Here is a 21075-nt window from a genome sequence, read left to right as displayed (position 1 = left end):
ATGGATGGTGCTGACTGTAAACAGTGCGATCTCTCCCACTGTGCACCCTGCTTCACACCCAGTACTTACTGGGAAGGGCTGCTGCCACAGGGTGAGTGGTTTTAAAAAACAGAAGGGTCTAGAGGGGAAAAAAAACATTCCAGTCTATTCTCTGTGAATTTAATATGTAGAGAGAAGCTTTCTAAGCTTTTCATAATGATGCACTGCAAAAAATTCAACAATTTTTGTTCTTTTTGTAGGAAGCATTGAGAATGAGGCAAATTGTTATTGTGGCTACATCTTAGATGCTTTTATATGTTTATTAGAGATCAACCAGAATGAAATTTTCATATCATCATCATAGTGACCAAGATCATCATGTTATCAGTATTAGCGTAGTATCATTAAAATGAGAGGAAAATGTTCAAAAAGTAGTAATACACACACTGAAATCGTTTCACCAAGTTTTGTAATGGAAACCACAAATACACTTAACAGCACTGTGCTATGTTATTCGCATAAACATTAAAATTATAACATAAGGTAATGGCTATGTTAACATATGCAAACCATAACAAATGTGCATTGACATTAAAGATGGCACCATGGAAAACTCCAAACTATAAATACCAGATGTAACCTGTAAAAGTATAAATGGCTTCTCAGAACTTTCTTTACACCTGTTAAATTGCACCATTAGAATCCTCAGATTCCCAACAACTGCATTAAGTGCAGTGTGTCTTAATTGCATGTCGGAATGTCAAAAGCTCCAGATGTTCTACATTAACATTTAGTCATTTAGCAGACGCTTTTATCCAAAGCGACTTACAGAAAGGGGAACAATCAAGGTTAAGTGCGATAAGAAGTGTTAGCGCAGCAATAAGTGCTAGTGACGATTCTTTAAGTGTAGATTTGCTATGTAGTGCTAGGAGAGAAGGTGCTCTCTGAAGAGCTGGGTCTTCAGGAGTCTTTTAAAGGTAGAGAGGGACGCCCCTGCTCTGGTAGGAAGTGGTAGTGTGTTCCACCAAAGGGGGACAACGTGAGAGAAGAGTTTGGATTGCCTTGAACGAATGGGTGGCAGAGCCAGGCGTCGTTCGTTAGAGGAGCGCAACGGTCGTGAGGAGGCATATTCCTGTACCAGGGCATTCAAGTAGGTAGGTGCAGTACCAAGGAAAGAGCTCATTTCTAAACTGAGTGAAAGTGTAGATCCTCTTGAATATAAAATATGTCTACTTCACATATACCCTGAGGATTTTCCAGTAAATGTAAGGAAATACAAACTTCTATCATTTATATATTTTTACTTGTGCATATTACTCAATTCATTTTGATTCTTGTCTATGGTCACTACAACTTATATGTATAACTCAATATCTAAAATTATGTTTTCTTTTTTAATTTTAATGACCCTTTGGTGTTATTTGGGGTGTGAGGGTGAGTCTTTCTGAATGTTTAAATGTTTGTTCTGTTTACTCTCTTAAGTCAAAATGAACAAAGGCTAATAAACAAAGAAAACAAAACAAAAATAAAAGATGGCACGTTGCTCAAGTAATGACATCCGATCTTTCAAAACACTGGTGGTGTCTGACCAGAAGTACACGTAAGAACAATACAATACAACCATATGTAAACGAATCCACAGCAGTGACTGTCTCTCTGTTCTCTCCTTCAAAAAGAAAAAAGGCGCTGCTGATCTATGCATCTCTGTTCACTTGAGATTTCAATGTACAAATGTGATCATGTTTACTTTGTGCAGTGATCTGCAAAGAGAGACAATGCACCTGCTGGCACTGAACAGTCTTTCTGCTGCCACACTTGATGCTGGGATGCAGCTTCTTGGCAGCCCTGACAAGATGAGGTAGCTCTGCTGCATTACCCCATCGACACACCAGTGGATCCTCTTCTGCTGAAATGGATGGCACAGACAGGTGAAGCCAGCCAGGCCTTTCCCCTCTGATCCTAGCCTCACCCTGGGGGTGTTGGTGTTGGAGGAGCTGCTGGTGCTTTGTTGCTTGTGCAGGTGCCAGCTTCAAGGCCTCCTAGACACAGCTGTCAACTATTGCAAACTAAGGATCATCTAAAAAGCTACTTTTGAAGCAGAGGTCAATGGAACATGCCATGTGCATGACTCTCTTTGCCTTCTGTGTATCTGCTGTTAAGGTCTTCTGTCATTACCGTTCTCATCTCCTCGGTCAGGGTGGGCTCCTTATCCTTTTCCACCAGACCCTCACAGGTGATGTGGTCCAGCACAGGCTGGATGGGTGACAGTGTCACTTGTGTCTCTGAGGTAAGTCCATCTGTGAACTAGCTCAGAGGTTAAATGAGTTGGCACAGTTGCTCCATCACACCTCTGTCGATATCCTTGGGCATCAGATGCCACGTTCCTCTTTCTCCAGCCAGTGTTGCACAGACTGGCTGCTGTTGGCTGAGGAAACACTCAAGCGTCTGTTGTGTAGATCCCCCATCAGGTCACCACATCATCGATCATAGCCTTCTGTGACATGTGGCTGTTTTTCTGCCCTTCTCTTCCAGTTCCATGAGAAGCCTTGGACCAGATCCCGGTAAGCCTTGACTGCTGTGTCAACTCTGTTTTCACAGCCTTTGAGATGGCCAGGTTCAAATTATTGCCAAAGTACCTGCAAACTCTTCAAAATCATTTATCATGTTTGTTTCATTGTCTGTAGTTCTGCTGACCATGTCCTTCTTGTTGATCTTCCAGCATATTCTCTGCTCTCGCTGATGTTGTGAACCAACTGATGCCAATCTGGGGTGAGGTAATATGATTTAGGGTTGATCACCCCTGCGTTCACTGGTCCAGAGGTCAGTAGTTGCAGCAAACCATGAACATTCCAATATCAGCTTTAACCTAGTTGTTTAACCTGCTTTAGGACTCCAGTCTTGGAGGCGAATGTTGGGGATGGGACTTTGTAGTGAGGTACGGTAACCTTCATCAGCATCAGAAGGCCAGGTCTCTCAACAATTTGAAATGGCATCATGTCCTTTGTGAAGCAATATGAAATGGCTGCAGTGAGTTCTCTTTTAATGCGGGTGTATAGGCAGTCTGTTTTTTAAAATGCTTGCTCTAGTGTCTGTGTCACTGTAGATAAGGACAAAAGACCTTTAGCAGTATTGGGTTGCCCTGCAGCATGCCTCAGAATACCAAATGAAATATTATTATTCTTAGTAGTAGTGCAATGCAACATCATGCATCGAGCTACAAGTTACCTTACATTTACTGTAAAGTAGTGGTTACAAAGATGACTCATGATATTCAAAGTGCAGCTTCCTTTTGCAGCAATTTTCTTTCTACATGTTCTACAGACAGGATGACCACCTCCACTCAAGTTCCCCTCAGCCCGCTCATAAAAACCAACAAACGGCCGCACTTCAGACTTTGTCGTCTTCTTAGAAGGCTGAAAAATCTCTAGAGTGCTGTAATTGATCTTCCCCCATTGTTTTCATTAACAAAATAAAGCTCATGCTGCGCCTGCATCTGGGAGATTGTGGCTAAATTTAGTTTTTGAAAGTATGGTCTTAATGATAATTCAAATCTGAAACAGTAATAACCCTAAGGATTTTATCCAAAACTGTAAACATTTCATCCTAATATCAATTGATGACTTAACAAATACCCTTCATTAGGAGTTTTGAATTTATTCCCTTTGTCTCCATTTCTGTTGAGCTTCCTGACACTATCCCAAATCTAGGTGTAGTAGACAAAAAAAATCATTACCCAACTTTATGAAAACGAACGCAAGCATTTCTGGGAAACATAATTAGGACAACAAATCATAAACAAAAACTCATGTGAACTACAGCAAACGCTTGCATTTTTACACACACAAACACACACCTAGAAACAACACGCATTCACAGGGAGCTTCGTTAATATTCTGGGCATGTCTAAATTTCACAAAAATAATCATCCCATCCCCATCAAAAAGTAAGTTTAGAGACATTCATCAAACTACTGTAGAGCATCGGCTTAACAGCCCTCAGCAAGAACTGTATTGTAAGAATCAGCTGTATAAACAGCGCTACATGGGTGGGGCTGAGCTAAATCAGCAAAAATATCTTTAACTAGGACGAGGGGAATGGGTATAGTCACACAGACAAACAAACAAGCCATTAATCACCTCATTGGCAGTCTCATACATGCATATTTAAGACAGAGATGTGTCTGTGTGTGTGAGGACAGCGACAGAAAAGCGAGCACAAGGGACAGAAAGACGAAAAGAGCAATGAGAAAGAAACCGTGATGAAGAGAGTGAAATGATAGCAGGAGAACATATTCAAAGACGATATGAACAAGAGAAGGATAACGAGAGAGACAGTAAAAGGCAGTGTGTGAAGGCGGTAAATGAATAAGGGCTGGAAAACAGAGAAATGTAGAAATGTAACACAGAGAGTAGCTCAATGGACGACAGGAAGAAAGGGAAGTGAATCCAGTTTGGTATTATTCTGCTCCATTTCTTCATGTGTTATAATAGGCCAACATTCATCATCATCACCATGAGGGAGTTAATGAACCCCATTGGCTTGGGAGCAGGATCCCTATCTATGTAAATGGAACATTATTTTCACTCACACCCACCTCTGTTTCTGCCCACCTCACACACCTCTAATCAAATTTCATGCATAGGCACAACGTTGGGCACGTCACTTGAAAAAAGTAATCAATTACCCGTGACATTACTCACTAAAAGGTTATAACATTATTTGACTAATTACTCAACAATTAAAGTAATTGGTTAAATTATTTGTTACATGACTTTAGTTACTCATTTCCATCAAAAGTGCCTTTAAATAGATCCAAAGCCTCCACAATATTGTGTATTTAGGGTTCACCTCACAGTGAAGCTGCAGAGGACAAACACCTTGCAACTCTCAACAAAACCAGGTGGGGAACGAAATATTCACTGTGCTCCTCGGTAATTGAACTCATCATGAAATTACAGGATGTGGGAACATAAGAGAGCTGAAGACGTTAGTAAAGACACCACATGTGCTGAATTTGAGTCGGAAATCGTAGTCATCATCCAGTCGAATGTTAACACACAGGCAAGAAACACATCCTGATAACATTCAATGTGAATGAGAGCCATTGTTTTTAAGTTTTCTTCAGTATTTCAGTAATCCAGTGATAGCCGTCTGAGCATCCATGGACAATTTGCAAAAAGGAACTTCGAATAGCTAATTCGGTGTACTGTGTACTGTAAATTTCATTCTGAGCTGATCACACCATCAAACTTCAGAGATTAATAACTGTAATGTAAACACTGAATTTCAAATTGTAAGTCCTTACACTACCAGTTACTGGAAAGTCAACATACACCGCATGCTACAGCCACTATCACGAATACATCAGCAGTCTGCATAAATAACATACGTATGTTTACATTTACTGCAGAACAAACATGAAGCTTAATGCGGGATCCTTGTGCATCTTCAGCATTCACAAGAAAAGCCACTTCATTTTTAACAAATATGACTAAGCATAACATCACCTTCTGTATTCTGAAACAGCAAAAACGCCATCAGCAAAAGTGGTGTATTCTTATAATTGAGGTCTACACAAGCACACACATGCTGTACAGAGGATACAGAGGAGAGGGACTACAAGTCTAATGGGGCCTGAACAAGGGATAACTAACGAAGAGCTCTAACAGGTGTTTCTCATTAAAGCCGGAAGAAACAAATCTAGTGCAGAGAGAGAGAGAGAGAGAGAGAGAGAGAGAGAGAGAGAGAGAGAGAGAGAGAGAGAGAGAGAGAGAGAGAGAGAGAGAGAGAGAGACACGTGTGAAGAGTGAAGGTAAGAGGCGAGAAGCAAACGATGAGCTGATATATTCCCATGTTATTCATTAGTGTCTTACAGGCTGCTGATATTAATGATTCACTGTCCATAAGATTCCCCATCCCCACACACATGCACATGGGCGCACACACACACCCAATAAAGAAGCAGAGGCTCACAAACACACTCCATCACCCTCTATCTCTCCCGCTACTCTCGTCTGCTCTCTGGCCTTTTGCGCTCTTTCAGCTGAAAAACAGATATGTCCTTTAATCTTGACTGCCTCTGCTTTGTTTTTTTGCCTCATGTTACCCCTTTAAAAAAAAAAAAAAAAATTCAGCCCTTTCTACTTCAACTCTGCTGGTTCACTTGTAATGTTATTCCTGCCATCTGCGTGTGCCTCTGGTTATCCTCTGCAGGAGCGGGTCAGAGAGCAGAGCAGGCTGTAATTGATCAAGCTGCAACCAACTGGTTCCCAAAAACCTGTGGTCAAAGAGACACTGTGAGCAACTAAAAGCACAGATGAGCACATGCCTACAAACACACACTCATGAACACACACACTCTCTCTCTCTTACTTGCTACCTTGCAGATGGTTCTTTTCTCCCAAGACAAGACATTTTACATCTAGCCCTCACCTCTCCTAATTACCCCGCTGGACTGACCCATCACCTGGGGAACTGCTCTGACGCACCCACAACACCACAAACTTGCCTTCCTTCCCCCGAACCCCCTCACCCACCCCATGCAGCACTTCGCTGCACATGGATGCCTCCGCTCCATTAACCATTAAACTGGACTGCACTAAAGCCCACGTGCAAGAATGAGGAGGAGGAGGAGGAGGAGGAGGGCTCTCATTAAACACTTTGAGGCCCCGACAGAATCAATTACAGTGATGTATCGATTTGTCAGTAGGTCCCAGTGGCTCTGCCAGGGCGCCGGGACCTGCCGCCGAACATGAGGGAGAGGGGACGAATGGAAGGATTAAAGGAGGAAGGAACAAAGAGGTGGGAATATGAAAGGACCGCAGTGGAGGAAGATGTAAGAAAAGGAAAAATTTGCAAGGGAAAAGGAGAGATGGAATTCGGAAAGGGGAAAATGGGTATGAAGGAGAAAGCAGAGGGGAGGACTAAAGAGGAGGAGTTATAAATAAATGGTGGCGGAAAGAGTGACGGAATAATTGTAAGAGAAAAGTGACAAATGGATAGAAGGATGGAGAGAAGTGTGGACCTGTAAAGGGAGGCAGGGGGGAAAAAGGGTGGAAAATACATTTCTTTATCAAAGTAGGTAGCAGTCTACCCGCCCCATTTCTCTCATGTCCTCTGTTCACCTTACTTTAATTTCTATCAGCCACCTTCCCAACCTCTCTGTTCTTTATATTTTCTCACTTCATCTCCCTCTTTCCTCCCTTCCATTATAACTTTCTCCATCTGACCTTTCTGTCCAGAGTGTACTGTACTTCCATCTCCAGCATATGGGGTCATTAAGGTACAGATGGGGCTATGACCTTTAAAGTAATACCGATCCATGACAAAGTTAAAGCCGGGGAGGCTGCAACATGTGAGCAGCCCGCTGGGAGGTGGTCAGGCAGACATAATAATACTGTATGTCCATGAAACAGGGATTTGTGTTGATTAAAGTCAGAGAAATATGGAATCCTTTGGGCTCTGAAGCAATAAAACTGTTTGGCTTCAGAGCATCTATCTACCTACACTCCAAGCTCATGCTTTGTGGTGCATTTTTTATGCCCCGCATATGCGGTGTTCATATGTGCACAAACAAGATTTCCCATTATTATCTTTCGCTATTTGCCAGCAAAGTCATCCCACACCTGTGATACACGTCACTGCTCCATCTACTCCCAACCAGGGAATAATAGGGTAGACACATACAGCAGCCCGCACAAACTAAGCAGCCACAAGGCTTTCTACATTTCACTGTGACAGACAACACGTATTCGCCTTCTCCTGTAATGAGGCAGCAAGGCTCCAAAGGACAACATGGGGCATGATTAGATGGCAACTCCTGCAGTAAACATACCTCCAACTTGACAACCACAGAAGGAAAGAAGGCCGTCATTCATACAGCGATGATGTACTTGAGGAGGTGTTTAGGTAAAATACAAAGCTTCTCTCCCTGCGTGTTGTCAGGGTCAACGGTAATCATGCTGTGGTTGAACAGCAGAGAGGAACTAGGGAGAAGTGCATTCCCTGCATCCATGCATGCACATACACAGACTGAATACCAGATGTGGGAAATACTTTGATATGGCAGCTTAATGTCCTAGTGACAAAATATTCTGAGCCATTTATATCATCAGAATATCAACATGTTTTCTTTATCTTAAAGGCTCAAACTCAGAGCACCCTCACTAACATGTCAGACTGCAATAAAATGCCCTTCTCTCTGCTACAGAAGGGCATTGACGATTGTCTGTATAGATGGATAAGTTGTTTTCCCACAGCCAAATCAAATCTTAGCATGAAGCAGCAAGGTCACCTCTCTACCTCCGACAGGCAGCAGCCGCCTACACAAAAGCCACAGACTGATCAGCAGCCCGCATGAATAAATAATAAACACGAACACACGTCTTGTTCCGCACATCAGCTTGTCGGACCAGCGAGCACACAAAACGTATATGGGGACAAACCCGCTAACATCACTCTGAAGAACCAGTCAGCTCTTACCTGCTGCCAGCTGCAGCTCATATAACAGCTGCAGACTCACCCGCATGGCATGGTGAGCTACCTGCGGTGTGCCGTGGGTGCGGACCGGTGCACAGGTGTGCGCTTGGTTTCTGCGCCCCCTCCCTCCCGAAACTCAGGTTCCCTTTTCTACTAAAACACTACCGGCGTTATTTAAAAATGACTGCATGTGATTTCTTGCTGAAAGCACACATACTTCTGTTGTCATATTATATAGGCCTAGGCATTGTGTGCATCGGTGTCAAAGTGTTTGGTTAAATATATCACATTATTTAAAACAACACTGTCTGTGTACAGCTCATTTGCAACAGCCAACATGTCTGAAATAAAGACTTTATAATGCTGCCAAGAATAGGCTACAGCTTTTTAATCAAGGCAGTAAGGAAATGTTAATAAAGAAACATTCTCAATGAAGAGGCAACATGTGGAATCTGTACATCTGTAGAAGAGTGGCTGGCATTTAATTTAACGTACAGTATTCACTTGAAGCAACTAAAGCATGATGAACAACTTATGGTATGTTTAGGTAAAAAGCAATTAGTTGGTTAAAGTTATGGAAGATCGTGGTCTTGGTTCAATAAAAAGTCAGCACTGACTTGAAGCCCCAGCTATAATAAACATGTTTTTTCAGTGACAGGGCAGCATTCAAAGGTCAGAAGACAACAAGTTTGCAGTAAAATACTGACAGTGGATTCCCTTGAGAGTTCATAAAAAGGCAAATAAGTGAATAACAAGTAGGGAAAACAATCCCTTTCTACATCAGGAGTGCCCTTTCTTCTATTTTACCCATTTCACAGTTTATTTGCGGACTCAAACTGTCACACATGGATGCAGCTGCTGTCCCTCGCGGCTCGCAGGAGGTGACTTGTGAGACTCTGTGAAGGAGGAAGTCCTTTCAGGGCATTCTGTGTGAGGAAAATTGAACGGGTTTTCATCATAAAACAAGTGGACATGCAGCCAGAAGCGGAACAAAATGTTTCCACTGTGCAACTTTCTGTCAAAAGAAAACACCATAATCTACGAAAACCAAAATAACGAATATGGCAACTCTTAGGAGGGGACTGCATTAGTCCATAAATGTCCACTGTGATTATGTGTTGTAAAAGATTTCTGCCAAAATTCACTTTAAAAAAGTTTACAAAATTTGCCCACACAAAAAACAAAAAGAAGTTTCATAAGGCTGCATATTTGTCTGTCTGCTTTTTTGCAACACACCCAGTCTGAACTCAGTTCCAGAGAAGGGTCAGTTAATATAATGGACTTAAATGTCAACTCCTCCAGTTTCACTGTCTTTCTGACAGCATCAACAACATCACAGGCAACTCCAAATCTAACAAAGGTCAGCTCTCTTCTTCCGTTCCCTGTCCCTGTTTGTATGCATGTGTGTGTGTGTTTGTGAGACAGAGAGAGAGACAGAGAGAGAGAGGGAGAAAGAATGAGAGAGAGACAGAGTGCACAGATCTCAGAGTTGTTTAAACCCAGCCCAGTGGTTCGATATCCATCAGATTTATGTCTGTTATTTTCCTCTACTAAACAGTAAGCGATAAACTCAAGTGAAGGACACAATAACAAAGATCTACCTTTTCACCTCTCTCTCTCCTTTTCTGTCGCTTGGTCTCTCGCTCTTTCTCTCTCTGTCCCTATGCTATCAATCAGTCCTGTGGTGATTGCTGTTGGATTACAGGGCTTTCACTGTCCGCTCCTAGCGATTAACGTCAGGACAAATAAAATACCCTTATATCCCTCCAAAAGTGACTGAAGTAAAGAGGAGGACCACATGCACACATGCCCAATTAACATACACAACCACATGCAGTGCAAAAAATTGACCTTAATTTGAATTCAATCACAAAGTTTGTATCTTTGACATCCAATCCGCCTCTAAGAGTTTGTGTGTTTGTTTGAGCACGTAATCCAGGTGTGATTTTCTCCCATGTCTACCTGTCTGTCCTTGTTTGATCCTCACATCCACATCGGCTGGAGATAATGTTACGGATGGTGGGTTGTTAACTCAGCTGAGGACAGTGGCAGCTATGATAGATTGGGACTGGCTGTGGGGAGTAATGCAAAACAGCAGAACTGAGAAAAAACACAAATATACGCACTCGCACACACCAACAGTGCATGTACACATTCACCACAGAGACAACAAACCAGTTCCAGAGCCTGGTGTTTATCTTCCCCAACTCCTGCACACACATACAGAGAGATGGCAGCAGCAGCAGCCATTGGCACGGTTTCTTATTCCCTCCCTTACAAACATAATTTATCACCTGCAGGAGCCTCCTCAGTGTGTGTGTGTGTATATGTGTGTGTGTGCGTGTGTGTGTGTGTGTAAAGACATTCTGACCTGATCCAGTGCCACCCTAACCTTATTAAGAGACAACACAGGAGAATGTTCTCCCTAACCCCAGTAGGTAAAATTGGCACAGCAGTCAACTGTCCCTCAAAGTCTGTCCCTAAGCACACATGCACAAATGCACACACACTTAGAAACACGCAGCCAAAGGGATCCAAGCAGACTCCTGGTGAGAAGTAAACCAAAGTCACCATTTGTCTTCCCCTCCTGTCCTCATCCTTTGCCTGTCTGATCGTTTGTTTTGTACCTTCAGCTAATCCATCTGCAGGCTTTTATCTCACAGCTGCTTCCCATACACTAGAGTAATGTAAATATAGTGCACAGAAAACAGACAGATACAAAAAGATAGACAAATCATAACTCAGATCAAAACAGTCTTTAATCACTTGCCAGCAATGTTTTTCAAAGCATTACATTTTCATCTATTTGCACAACAACAGTTCCATGGAGATTTAGTTTGAGGTTAAAGGGCATCTGCGCCAGCCTTTATACCACGTGAACACAATTTAAATTACATCCATTGTGTCTTTTTGCTTGCTTTACTCTCTCATAAATATGTATATGTGCATGTGTACTTCAGGGTAGTAAGAGAACACTCTGCCGGTCTCTCTGTGCAGCCTCCTCCTCTTCCTTTTGTTCCTCACTGACTCTGTCCCTGCAAGACACAAAGCCACCAATCAAAGACAGAACATCCTCCAGACCTACACAGCACTAAAATTCCAGCCTATGATTAAAGGACAGATGTACTAAACCATTTTCTAACTAGTTTCAGATGTAGACATTCATTGATTTTGCTCCAGAAGCATTTGTGACATGTATCAGACAAACCACCCGCTGAAAGTGCAGTTGGTGTGTCATCTGGTTATGGAGTTAGAAAGTATTTTATCAAATCTGAATCCAGTTCAGGAATAATTTACAACTCCACATAGTTAGATACTTTGACTTGTGGATGAAATGTCTTTGCCTCTAAAGAACAGGAAGATGAAAACAAAAATGTAGTAAATAAGAAGGCACTGACTATTTTTTTTTTTTTTAACACTCACATAGAGGAGGTACAATTTACTGCACCGAAGGTGCCTGCACACTTTTTTATTGAGGCAATTAGGAGAAGCCTCTCCCACTTTGCATTCAACTGCAACGAGGACAAATTATCTTTGGATTCTATAAAGACAGCAGGCGTATCAATGCCGCCCACACCACCCACCTGATCTGACCCTGGTGTCAGAGCAGGAGTTGTTCTCAGCCTGCAGAGATCCTCCAACAGGTGAAGTGGCCCTGGTTTTATTTTTCTTTTGTATATATGTTTTTATGTCATGTCTGTTAAAAGATTTGGTATTTCATTACTTCAATCAGTAATCAGTTATATTCTGAAGCATCACTGCTTTTTTTTCTTCTCTGAGCTTCTTCATTATTAAGTCCACTATCCAGAGTCAACATCTGAACTGTGCTTTTTGAGGTCTACCTTACTTGCAGAATGCTTGTATCATCATCTACAGCTAATGTGAAGATGTCAAATTCATGCATTTTGGACTTGCTAACACACCCCCATCAGGCTTCAAATTGTTCTCTTCTGTGTGAACTCCTTGCCCTTAGTGTACCTGCTAACGAGAGCAGAAGCTGACATTTAGATTTTACAGGAAATCAGCTAAAATAGTCATAAAGAACCAATTATACTGCATGTTTCTCATGTTTTCAAACATATTCAAAAGTATGGCTTTTAAATACAGCTCAGTTTAGGAGTGAGTCCAATGGTAAATGTCAATATATACATACATTTAAATTACAATCTTAATATTACAATATCAGTCCAGTAAACACAGACTAAGCTGTAAATATACCTCTGTCTCTCAGCTAATAATGGTCAATCTCAGATGCCTAACTTTTATAACCAATTTAAAGCTTCTTGTTAGCTCATTGTAAATCCTGTGCTGTGTAAACTCTACATGAGAAAATGAAGTCCACTTTCCAAATATTAATGTGACACTGCTGCGCAATCATGCACTGACTCAAGGTTAGATCAAAGACAGCCAATAAACTGAGGCTATGCTAAAGCACATCCAGGCAGCTGGAAGCAGTTGAGTCCAACCGAAGATAAATGATGAATAGTCGTCTGGATATGAGGTAAACATAAGGCTAGGTCATTGTAGACACACACATCAGTTGATGCACACCTACTGTATGTGAAAAGCTGTGTTACAGCATTAACTTGTGTGCTGTAAAGGTATACTTTAAAATAAATGTGTAAAATAATACATAAATAAATTTCAAAGGTTCTATTCAGGAATGAATCATAAACACACTCAGTTTTTCTGATTAGACTGTTATTCTGTATGATGGTGGGCACCACAGACACACATTATCATACATCTACTCTGTGATGAAACTGCAGCCAATACTCAACATTGTATAAAAGCTATCTTGTAAAAATAAATATTATGCCTCCGTGAGCACATGGTGGCTGTGAGGAGGATAAAACTGAAGTGCCCTGTAAGGATGGTAAAGTAAACCAATATTAAAGGAGCAGAAGTTTTTCAGTTAAACCTTTGCAGTGTTTACTGTACCAACTGCCTTTAGAAAAGAAAGTGAAAAATCACTGAATTTTCTTAAAAGTTAGTCTGTTGTTTTTGGCTTTACCTGGGACAGCAAAACATTTGGTCTATAGTACAGGATGGTACTAAATGTGTATTTCTCTGTTTTGATCAATACTGTAAAATAGTGTTCAAGCTGTGATACAATACAATTCATTGCACTGCACCATATTTTTTAATATTCTGTAAACTGAATATTGTCACATCACCAATTGATGTGAGGAAAAGTGACAGTAATGACAAATATGTATATTTGTATATATATGTATATATATTAACAATGAGAGTTGGGTATTCAAAAACAAAAAAAGATACCTGCACCGGTATGTTAAACTAGCCTAATGAAATGAATCTGTGTGTTTATTACCTTTTGGTGTGAATGTGTGTATGTTGGAGGGATGTAAGGAGCTGTTTTGGGAGCCCTCTGTGTAGTATGTGTTAATCTGGTTATTACACGTCTCAATGTGATATTCACAGTGCTCTGCTCAGCACAAGGCCTCTAGCGCAGATTATACCCGCTACATGCACACACACAAAACATCAACAACGTGCAGACACACACATTCAGTTTCTGATATATGAGAAAAATACATTGACACACTCTCTCGCGCTGTCTCACACACATACAAACATTAAGCATCACATTAAGGCCCAATATCCAACATGCTGTCAAAGCTAAAGTTGTTCTGCTGGCTAACGATCCATTACACCCTCCACATATCCGACAGAGAGAGGGATTGACTGAGCACAAAAAGAGAGGGATTACCCCCCATCGTGACTACTGAATGGTAGAGGAGTGAAGGGAAGTGTATGGGGCAAGAAAGCAATGGATTACATGCCTATCATGGTGAAAAGACACAGATAAGAGTATGAAAACAGGAAGTCACAAGGCCTCACTCAGATTCTCACATCGAAAAAAGTGCCTTTGCCTTTCAGGATATCAAATCGGGATGGAAATTTTGACAGCTAGAGAATGCAATATATTAACATTTCCAGGTACAGTAACAATAATGTATGGACTCCAGTTTTCCCTTTAGATTGAGGTTATGTATAGTGTATGCCTTGAGCTACTACAATTATTAGGTGGAAATGGGTTTAGTGAGTGTGCATGATACCCACCGTGTCAAATTCTGATTCCCATGGCGGTCTTCACTTCCACTATTTGCAGTACCGAATACTGAAGCCTGCATTCCAGTTTCTGAGGTGGATATGAAAGGAGATTGATGCTTATGGCCTTATTTTAAAACCATCATCACAATAGCTCATAATTTCATCAAACACTACTGTGGTTCACATCCAGACATCCTTGTTTGGTTATCATTGTCAAATGAAAAGTTGTATTGATCACAGACGGCATGACATGTACAGTTTGTGTGCGTCTGTACCGTCAGCTATGAGCCTTAGTTCTTGCTCGAGACCGTGGACTGTGTGTGCAGTTGTGTCGGTGTCCAGGTCAGGGTCCTCACAACCTGTCTGGTCCACACTGCAGATCTCCATGATCTCTTGGGCTGCACAGGACAACGGACGATATGCTGGACCCAATTCTGAGCCCAGTGTGGGATGTGACAGGGAGGTAGAGAGAGGAGGAGGAGAAAGGAAATGAGAGAGGGAGGGAAAGACAGGTACAGGAAAGGGACTTGGAGGGTGAGACAGAGTTGGTGTGGATGTGCCAGACCAGTTTGAACCTGAAAAAAATTAAACAAGTTAAGGGGGCAGGGGATGTATATATGTATGTATGAGGACATAAAGTGAAATGTATCTTATGAGAACTGCTACATAAAGCGTGAGTGGAAGAAACAGAGAAGGGAAGATGTGGACAGGAGAAACTAAGAGGGAGAGAGTGTGTGTGTGGGGGGGTGTTATTCAGCTCAGGATTCAGGGAAAGAAGGTGAGAGACAGAAACGATCACAACAGTTAGTGGAATGGGTGGTGTCTCATCCCACTCTTCTGTGAGCCACATCAAATTGAATCAGATTGAACATCCATCCCCACCTGCTCACTGTAAATTACATCGAGGCCCCCATTGAGAAGCTATGATGGCGTGGGTGTGTATGTGTGCGTGTGCGGCACACTGATTCCTCATGCTGCGTGCTGTCTAACCAGTTTCAGCTCCAGTGTTAAGTCTTTCATTCTTTCAATCTTCTACTGCCCCCCCCACCTCTATCAGTGCCTGTCTCTGTCTTTCAACTGACACAGAACCTCCACTTAGTGCTTCACAACCACCTGCACTGTCAAACTAAGCAGCATGAGGAAATGATGCTGATTGAGTACAGCGCTGTTAACACATGAACTTGCACATACACAGACCCAATTTACCTCCATTTCGAAGCAGATATGACATATGTCTAGATTTCAGTTACTAGTTAAGTTCTTTACCAGTGTAAAATGAGATAAAGATTAAAATCTGATCTCTCCAAAATGCCTCCCTCAGGTCAGATTTTAATCTTTCTTGATTTGCATGCACTGCATACGCAATGTATTCATAGCCTCAAGTCATCTTAGGATGCTAATATACATCTTTGTCATGATAAATTATAATGTCAGGTATACCTCATGGTTTGGACTGTCATACCTAAAATGAAGTTTAAAAAAAGTTTGCTGAAAAGGAGTTCCCCACTCACAAAGATGCTCAGGAGCAAATAGGTATTTCAAGACATTCATTAATGGCACTAGGGAGCCAAAGCACAGATGTCTTGGTGAGACGCCTTCTTCAGTGTGCTGTCAGACAGCACACTGGAGCGGCACAGTGATGAGACGGCACAATGAGGCCCACACCTTGCTGAAAAGTCTGTACGTAGATTCCCTTGTGGAATTAAAGACACTGAAAACACGTTGAGCACTCAAGTGTCCTTCTGTTGCTATACTTAAATATGTTGAAAAGCTTTTGAGCTCTTGAGTGGTTTTACAAGTGTGAACCTGCTTTCACAGTATTCAACTTAAGTGTAGGTAACTTAACTACACCTCAAGTCAAGTGATAATGATATGATAAAGAATTCCATACATGAGTAGTTTGAGGATGTTACAAGAAAGAATGGATAAGATTCATGCAGAAAACAGCAGGGTTAGATGGCTTGACAGTATGAAAAGAAGAGAATGGAGGAATTCATGGTCGCATTTATATTAAACACAGTTGTTTACAGTAAAATAAATGGGGAGGGAAAGAGGAAGGGAACTGATTACCAGTGGGAGATTAGATATTATATTAAATATATATCAGTGAATAAAACTGATCATCATCTTGTCTTGTGCATAAATGCAAATGTGCACGTATCAGCGTAAACAGATTAATGCAGTGTTTCTGGGAGTGAGGGAAGTGATGAGAGGACATATTCCTGGACTGACTCCCAATCCTGCATAAACCATGTGGGTATATGGCGTGTGTGTCTGTTTGTGTTTGAGAGCGATACAGTATAATCGCTTTAAGAAACCTGCATACTCTGTGCCAAGAAAGTATATGCCGACATGAGGTGTATCAATTGTGTATGAAATTGAGTTCTGTGTGTAATAAGTAAGAGGCAGAGCACAGTGTTCACACAGACACACAGACAAAATAAACACAAGTTTGTATGTGAGCACGCGCGCGCGCGCGCGCGCACACACACACACACACACACACACACACACACACACACACACACACACACACACAGACACAGACACAGACACAGACACAGACACACATATAAACTTACCAGATGTTCCTAGTTCATTTGCTGGTGTTTCTCCTCTCCTGGTGGGTGTGGTTGAGCAAATTTGAATTCCAGTTGGCTGCATGTGGTTGTCCTCCATCACACTAAAAAACAGGTGTTTCTCAGAATAGCTACTGAGGCTGCTGCTTGGTCCCTGAGACTCCGACCCTGAAAGAGTGAGAGATAAAGGAAGAGAAGGGGTACACCAAATCGGATTGCAAAAAACCCTTAAAGAACAGCCATATATAAATGCCTAGAAACATAAAATGTATAAATATTGTATATATCAGTGTGTAAATATGTAGAATGCTGTTTTATATCCCATCAACATTGCTTCTAGTTGCTGGCCCTGTTTTAAACGCATCCATCACCGTAACTACTTTCATATTGTTTTATAGCTCTTTACATGCATTAAAAAAACATTAGGATTCAAAATAAATGAAATCCATAGATAAAGATCATTAGTTGGACATATGGCAAGCAAATGGAAACAGCAATGCATTCGATTTGCAATGTAACTCCAACAGTGTGTGATTTTGTATATTTGCACATTGTATATAGATTCAACACATGAATAACTTTTTGGCTACAACAGTGCATCAGTGCTACACATAACATAAAGTTGCTGAGTGAATTGTAGAATATGGTTATTCATTTTCATGGTAGTTTATCAATTTAAAAAAGTAAAATTAGGCTATGGTTACACATGGTTCCATTCATTAAATGATTTCACCCTGACAGTGTGCATTGTTTTCAGTCAGTCTATAGTTTAGAGTTGCATTTTCAAATCCTGTAAACAGAGGTTTTAGAAATCAGGGCACTTTCACTTCATACAGGAACAATGAGAAAAGAAAGCATGGCCATGAAGAGGTCCCCAGTTAATCTATTAGCCAATTAATGCTCATAAATATATAAATGAATTTAAGTGAATATATTCAATAATATTTGATACAATAATCCATTTGTCCATCCAGGAGCACCATCTGTACCAAACCAATATTGCTAACCAAGCCTGTCCAGCCAATCCTGGCAGCTGCAATGCAATTACTGCTGCTTTCTTCTTTCTCTCCAGTGGTTAACTAATCAATTAATAATATTGAATGGATGGAGAATCTACTAACTAGTCTAAATTAGCTGCAAATGAAAGGAGGAAAGGGGGAGAGGAGTCAGACAGCCAGCTTCTAAACTGACAAAAATAAAAATGAGCGGGTTGAAGTTGTTTTGGGAAACAACAGTTATTTAAAAATGCACACAAAGATACCACTGGAATTCTGTCAGTCTGTTGGTCTGTTCTTTTTTCATCGTGCCTTTTATCTTCCAAGGTAGCTGTTTATTTGTCTACCTGTCTTTGTGCCTGTTTCTTCATTCATTTGTCTGCTTTTCATCTTACAGCTCGTGTCTACATACAGCTGCCAGTATCTCTTCTCTCTCTCACACTCTTTATGGAGGTTTGTCTGTCTATCTGTCTCCTGTCTCTCTCTCTCTCTCTCTCTCTCTCTCACACACACTAACAACCTCATTTTCTGACCGACCAGGTGACAGGGAGTAAGTGCAAAAAGGAGAGAGAGGTGGAAAGGTAGAGCAGCAGACATATAAAACCTGTTGGACCTCAGCCCTGCCTGGAAAAAAAGAAGAAAATAGAGGAGACAGATGGAGGAATGGAGGGACATAAATGAATGTGGAGTGTTGTCAAGGTGATGTCTCTCCCCTCTAACCTTTCTCTCTCATTAACTTTGGGGCTTTAACAATGGTGGCAGAGACAGTGTGGGGTTTGACAAGCGGCTGGCTGCATGGTGTGAGGACAGTAGTGGTGCCCTTGTGGGAGTCTCTCACTGTCAACCTCATTCATTTAACGTAGGCTTGACAATGAAACAAAGAAAAGCTGAGCTTTAAGACCTGATGGAAAATGTTGATTCATTTGGGGCGAAAACAATTTACTTAAGCAAACTAAGTACAAATTAGACATCCTTGTTGAATCAAAAAAGTAACCTTTGTTTGAAACACATGTAATCGAAAAGCCTTGGAGAAGAGTACAAGGTGTAATGAGCACCATGCGGCTGGATAAATTATTGCTTCTGATTTGATCCAGATATTATTACTTTAACTCTGATGCAATTTGGAGGTGCAAGCTAGCCTTGTTGAACAACCTGTGCACAGACGTGGCCAATTTACAAATCACTAGCTGTAAATGTATTTCTGAATGCCAATGCTGTGGTCACAAATAGGAAATTAATCATGTACCTTGGAGGCACTTTCCTCGCCATGGCAACATCATGGTCAACCAGACAGAGTTAATATCAGAAGGTTTTAAAACCATCTTGTTACAGCAGTATTTTTCTGGTGTAGTTCAAGGTGAAACTTGGCAATAAAAAATAGAGGAGGAGGAGGAGGAGGAGGAGGGGAAAAGAAGCATGATATTAAATGTCTATGTCTTCTCGCAGGCAAGGGGTAGTAATAGAAAAATAACTGCATTACAAAAAACTCCCCAAAAAGTTGCACTTCACTGGGCTTTGTGTATATTTGAAAGTATTTTTCCAGCACTTTCTGTACAATAGGATGCTGTAATAGAAATATGACACTGACGATATGATACAACACTGACAATATATGCCTTCAACCTTTGTCTCAAAGGTAAAGTCAAAGTGAGATGAAGGACGCAGGCATTGTTACCTTTACTTTTAAGCTGGAAAAGAAACAACAACAGACAATGTTGAATACATGTGTCTCTGTGATGAAACATGGATATTCACAAGTTTTTGGGTGGTGTCTGTTTAGGTCTGAGTATATGTCTGTGTTTACCTACACTTTAAGAAAATGGAGGCGCTCAATATAAGTTCAAATATTTAGAAAAAAGAAACACGTAGGCTAAGACATATGTGCAAAAAACACACTAATACACACACAAAATAAAAAAGGAATCTCAGGAAAGCTCCCCTTAGACCCACCAGTAGTAAATTATCAGTGTTGTCCCCCATCTCTCGTTTTCCACCACGCAGCCAATGATCCTCTGGGTTTAAAACTCATTTTCATCTCTCTTGTAAGCTCTATGTTTTTACATATTTGTTCTAAATCCTATTATGTGGCCTTTGTGATATGAATAACGCTCACAAATTGGAAAGTATCTCCAGGCAAAAGTTGGACACAGAGGCAATCTTCAAAATCTAATCTCTTCAAGCACAAAAACAGCAATGGCACTTTCTGATGTAGTCTATAGGAAACCGTGAGCCATTTTAAAGAGAAAAATCTCAATAATAGGATCATAAAAACTCACACACATGTACACATCAAAACACTTCCCTTGTTTGGCATACCTGTTGGGTCTGAGTCATGTGGCGAAGTTTGGCATGTGCGCAGTGGGTCACAGTGTGTGTGTTCTGGTGTGTCACAGTGACCAGAATTCAAATCCAAACCCAGAGGGGAAAACCCATCCAGATCACAGAATTGCTCTGATCCACACCCAGCACACTGGTTGTGCATCACCTAAGGGAAATGGAAACAGATGGAGGGACACAGGAGATGGAGGGATGGAAGGAAGAAGGGATTAGTAGGTATAAAAGGGAATAAGTGGAAGGAGTGAAACAGAATGACAGATCATGGGAGGAAGAGAGAAGGAAGAAGAAGAGGAAGAAGAATAAATTATGGAGGGGGTTGAGGAGAGGATGGGATGGAGGGTGTATTGGGGGTAAAGAAAGGGCAGGGACATGGAAATAGAGTGAAGAGAATACAGGAGAATAAGGAATTAATACTTTGGTCTCATGGCTTGAGTTTAATTTCTGTCCAAACGACATCAGTTCAAAGGACAATCTGAAACTCAATATCAATATAACTTTTATTAAGACAGGTAAGTGTGTTAAGACTAGTATTTTTTTCATTTTCAACAATGTATGAAAACACTAAGTCAGTGTCTTTCACTGGAGATTATTCCCTTCCGTCCCTGTTTCCTTTTTTTCCACTTGATGAA

At 41.2% G+C, this 21075-nt stretch overlaps 1 protein-coding gene and 1 long non-coding RNA gene across 9 annotated transcripts in view; both read right to left on the bottom strand.

Moving 5' to 3' along the window:
* Positions 1-9161, bottom strand: part of LOC139632062 (uncharacterized) — a 236961-nt gene extending 227800 nt beyond the window's left edge. For 3 of the 4 annotated variants that reach the window (XR_011693491.1, XR_011693492.1, XR_011693494.1), the window contains exon 1: positions 8461-9159. This is a non-coding gene — a long non-coding RNA (uncharacterized lncRNA). Of the gene's footprint in view, positions 1-8460 lie in introns of all 4 variants that reach the window. The other variant, XR_011693493.1, reaches the window with a different exon arrangement.
* Positions 9162-11198: 2037 nt separating this feature from the next.
* Positions 11199-21075, bottom strand: part of zbbx (zinc finger, B-box domain containing) — a 49696-nt gene continuing 39819 nt past the window's right edge. For 3 of the 5 annotated variants that reach the window (XM_071496667.1, XM_071496666.1, XM_071496670.1), the window contains 5 exons: positions 20426-20594; positions 17118-17282; positions 14811-15110; positions 14545-14623; positions 11199-11492 (listed from right to left, as the gene is read on the bottom strand). In XM_071496667.1, the coding sequence (XP_071352768.1) occupies positions 11414-11492; positions 14545-14623; positions 14811-15110; positions 17118-17282; positions 20426-20594 (792 nt within the window). In that variant the 3' untranslated portion in view covers positions 11199-11413. Of the gene's footprint in view, positions 11493-11529; positions 12436-14544; positions 14624-14810; positions 15111-17117; positions 17283-20425; positions 20595-21075 lie in introns of those variants that run through there. The other 2 variants (XM_071496671.1, XM_071496669.1) reach the window with 2 other exon arrangements.

This window comes from Trachinotus anak, unplaced genomic scaffold (genome assembly GCF_046630095.1).
Source record: "Trachinotus anak isolate AG129_WGS33_773 ecotype Australia unplaced genomic scaffold, CSIRO_AGI_Tana_v1 ptg000014l, whole genome shotgun sequence".
In the NCBI taxonomy this organism is placed as follows: Eukaryota; Metazoa; Chordata; class Actinopteri; order Carangiformes; family Carangidae; genus Trachinotus; species Trachinotus anak.
The sequence above is the reverse complement of the archived record's forward strand: the minus strand, read 5'-3'. Positions and strand labels throughout refer to the sequence as shown.